This window comes from Terrapene carolina, unplaced genomic scaffold (genome assembly GCF_002925995.2).
Source record: "Terrapene carolina triunguis isolate 2854851 unplaced genomic scaffold, T_m_triunguis-2.0 Scaffold28176, whole genome shotgun sequence".
In the NCBI taxonomy this organism is placed as follows: Eukaryota; Metazoa; Chordata; order Testudines; family Emydidae; genus Terrapene; species Terrapene triunguis.
In genome coordinates, this window is record NW_020692527.1 from 1,077 (window position 1) to 4,888 (window position 3,812).

At 64.9% G+C, this 3,812-nt stretch overlaps 1 protein-coding gene across 1 annotated transcript in view; it reads left to right on the top strand.

Moving 5' to 3' along the window:
- The window catches only part of LOC112125390 (E3 ubiquitin-protein ligase RNF5-like), a gene marked incomplete at its 5' end in the record, with an annotated part of 1,871 nt that extends 1,054 nt beyond the window's left edge, over window positions 1-817 (top strand). Inside the window, one exon of the mRNA XM_024223803.3 lies at window positions 324-817. Coding sequence (XP_024079571.1) covers window positions 324-415 — 92 coding nt within the window. The remainder of the gene's footprint in view (window positions 1-323) is intronic.
- Between the last annotated feature and the right edge of the window lie 2,995 nt (window positions 818-3,812).

Consider the following 3,812-nt stretch of genomic DNA (forward strand, 5'->3'; position numbering starts at 1 on the left):
CACTGCTACCCCCAGCCCCCCAGATCCCCCATGGACCCCCCTGTTGCTACCCCCAGCCCCCCCGATTTCCCCACTGCTACCCTCAGCCCCCCACGGACCCCCCTGCTCCTCCCCCAGCTCCCCACCACACACTGCCCATTCCAACTCCTCCTGCTATCCCAACCCCCCACAACTTTCCACTGCTCCCTGCTACCCCCCCTTATGCTCCCCACCCCCTCCCATTCCATTGCACCCCATGCTGGACCCAGCCCACTGCTTGGCATGGGGGGGGCTGGGCTGGATTCCCCCGGCCCCCCCTTCCACTTACCTCTCTCTCCCCCCAGATGAGGCCGGCGCCCCTCGCCCCTCGGGCTGGCAGGATTCGCTCTTCCTCTTCCTGGCCATCTTTTTCTTCTTCTGGCTCCTCAGCGTCTGACCCCAGGGGGCCCTGCCCCCCAACACGGCCCCGGGACACTGCCGGACTCGCCCTGCCCTGCCCCCCAACACGGCCCCGGACACTGCCGGACTCATGCCCTGCCCCGCCCCACATGGACGGGGAGGGGGGGTCTCCCCGCCCCCTGTGCGGCTGAGAACGGGGGACTGATGGCGGGTTTGGGGGTGATGTGGGCCCCCAAGGGGCTGGGCTGACCCCCCGCTTACACTACACAATATAAATATCCCCGGTGTGGCGGGTCCCCCAGTCTGCGGCACCCCCTGCGGGCAGGCCCAGGAACTGCAGCTGGACAGGAGCGCAGCCGGGGGGTGCCCCGGGCTAGTGGGGGGGCGGTTTGCAGGGGCTCTCTGGCTATTGATATAATGGTGGTTGAATGGAGGTGAAGAGCAGCTGGGAATGGAGGGTGGGGGGCAGGGGGGATTTGGGGTTCACAGTGTACATTCCCAGCGCTGATTAAAACACCAGTGATTCTTCAGCCCCCTGCGAAGAGTGTGGGGGAGGGAACTAAGGGGTCTGGGGGGCTCGGCCCCAGCGCCCGAGAAACCAGAACCGTGAACTGTCAGGCCTGGGCCCGAGGTAGGGAGAGGAGGGGAAAGGAAGGAAGGGGTCAGGGAAAAGTGGGGGGCCAGAGGAGGGCGGGGGGCAGGGGAAAGCAGGCAGGAAGGCGGGGGGGTCCGAGGAAAGCAGGGGGCTTGAGGAAGGCGGGGGGCTGAGAGGTTCTGTGACCGGCCCAGAGGAGCCCGAGATGGAGCGGAGCCAGGGGTCCAGCTGTGCCCATGGGGGGCCCCTGGCAGCTCCCCCGGGAATCGCAGCCCTGGCCCCGGGCCGAAAGGCCACGACCGGCTGGTGAGCCCCAGCAATGCTGGCGAAAGGGGGACGTGTCACCAGCTGGGGAGCACCACGGGGGAGGTGGAGAAAAGGGAACAGCAGGGGCTGTGGGTCGGGAGTGAGGGGCACCGGCAGAACTGGGGGGCAAGGCTGGGCTGGCAGGGGCTGCGGGTTGGGAGTGAGGGGCACTGGCAGGGCTGGGCTAGCAGGGGGCTGTGGGTCGGGAGTGAGGGGCACTGGCAGAGTGGGGGGCAGGACTGGGGCGGAGTTGTGGGGGGAGGCGTGGCTGGGCCCATTGGAGAGTCAGGCACCTGGGGGGGGGGGGGTGCAGTTCCCCTCACCCATGTCCCCCAGCCAGCTCTCCCCCAGCTATGCCGGGGCAAGCCTGAGATATGGGGGGGCAGAGCCCATCCTGCCTGCTTCTGGGGAGGGGAACAGGGCAAACAGCTGGAGACAGATGGGGGGGTTCACACTGCTCCCCCCCAAGCAGCACCTGCAGCTCCTGCCCAAGGTGGGGGGCTGGTACTGAGAGCAGATGTCCCCCCTTTGGGCAGCCTTGGTTTTGGGGTTCAGGTTGGGGGAATTGATTTGGAGAGAGAGCAAGTTTCAGGGAACACACACACCCCTGAAATCCATGGACCTGAAATAACCAGCAAGTGGAAAAAATATATTTATTATATAGGCAAAAAAGTCTGTACAACAGCAAAGGGGGGGCAGAACCCCAGGGGGGACCCCAAACCAACACAGATGGCCTGTGCTGCACCCCCTCCCCCCACTAATTCATTTGAGGCCTAGTTCCCCCTCAGAACCCTGCTCTTGAGTAAGGCTCATCCCCCAGGCCCAGCTCTCCTAGGTTGGACCCCCAGCCCCACACTGGGGTCGCAGGGTGCAGGGGAGGCCCCCCATGTTGCTCCTGGGCTCCCCCCATGCAACCGCCTGCGTGTCCCCACCCTTCCAGCCTCCCTAAAGTGGCCAAGGAGCCAGCATTGATGGAAGAGACAAAAGGGCTGCCCTCAGCCAAGCAAAACAGGTGGGGGGAGGACAGACCCCCCCCTTATTAACTGATAGAAGAGGGGGCAGGGTCCCACACACACAGCTGCGGGGGGGAGGCCCCATTTCTGAGGGAGAGAAACAGGGAAATGGCCCCATGAAGGGGAAGGGGATGGAGGTTCTGGGGTTGCTGGAGGGGGGGAAATCAGGGAAGATCCGAGGGGAAGGAGGGGGGTGATGGATCAAGGGGGGCGGGAAATCAGCGTGATGATAAATCCAAGGGGTTGGGGTGACAGGGTTCAGGGTAGGGGTGGTGATCGAAGTGATGGGGCAGCATGTGTGGGGACTGGGGTAATGGGGGTTCAGCGTGAGGGACTGGGGTGATAAGCGGATTGGGGTGATGGGAGGTTTGAGGGGGGAAGCAGCCGGGGGGGGTTACATTCCAACCAGCTCCCCCCCAAGAAAACCCAAACAAAACAAACAGCCCAAACCAAAGTGTAACTCCTGGGGAGATGCCCAGGGACCCCCCCGTGACACCCCCCACCCCAAGAGCCACGGGGGGACACCCAGAAAAACAACAAACGTTAAGAAAAATATGACAAAAAAACAGGGTTTTTTTTCCATTCTAAACATTCCCCCCCCCCCCCACTCGCTGCATTGGGGGAGACACGTCAGGTGTGACGAGCCCCCCACCCACTGAACTCCCCCCACAGCCCCCATCCAGTCCCGCCCCCTTACCCAAGCCCCCAGTAACCCCCTCCTCCACTCCAGCCCCCCTCCCTCAACTAACCCCCTCTCCAACCTCCCTCCCCCGGCAGACACACAGGCCGTAGTTGCAGACAACAAAAGAAATTAACCTTGACAGTGGCAGGGGAAGGGGGGAGACGGGGCCCAGCGCCCCCCACGTTGTGGGGGGGGCTGGGGGTCAGAGGTAGAAGGTTCCATGGTCTCTGGCTTGGAGTCCGAGTCTCCCTTGGTGTCGCGTTGAGGTAAATGAAGTAAGGGGCCCGCAGCGCCGGGTGAAACGCAGTCCCCTTCCCGCGCCGGCCTGGCCGCTCCTCGGTAATTCGGCCCGGCACTCCCGTCTGGCTTGCGCGGGCCGGCCCTGCACCCCCCGCCGGCTTTCAATGGCTGGAGCTCGACTGGTCAGTCTCCCGCCGTGTTCGCTGCTCCTCTTCTCCCGCTGGCGACCCCGCCTCCTCCTTACGCCCCTTCCCCATCACGTCTTTCCTCCCCCCGCCCCTCTCTCCACACACCCCCGTTTCCCGCGGCTGGGCGGGGTGCTGGGGCTCTGCGACCCCAAACATCCTGCCCTGGAGCCCCACGTGCTCAGCACCCCGGGGGGCACAAATGGGAGCAGGGGGCAGCCAGCCAGAGCAGGTGTCGGGGCGGGGGGGTAGCGAGAGACGGCTGGACACGGGCCGAGCGCGGGTGGAAACGGCCGTGCGAGGGAGCTGAGAAAACCGGGAGAACCCGGCCGAAATGGGAGCGAAACGGCGAGGCCGGCACACGGGGACGAGAAGGAAACACCCTGAAGAGTGAGAAAGCCGGGGGGGGGGGG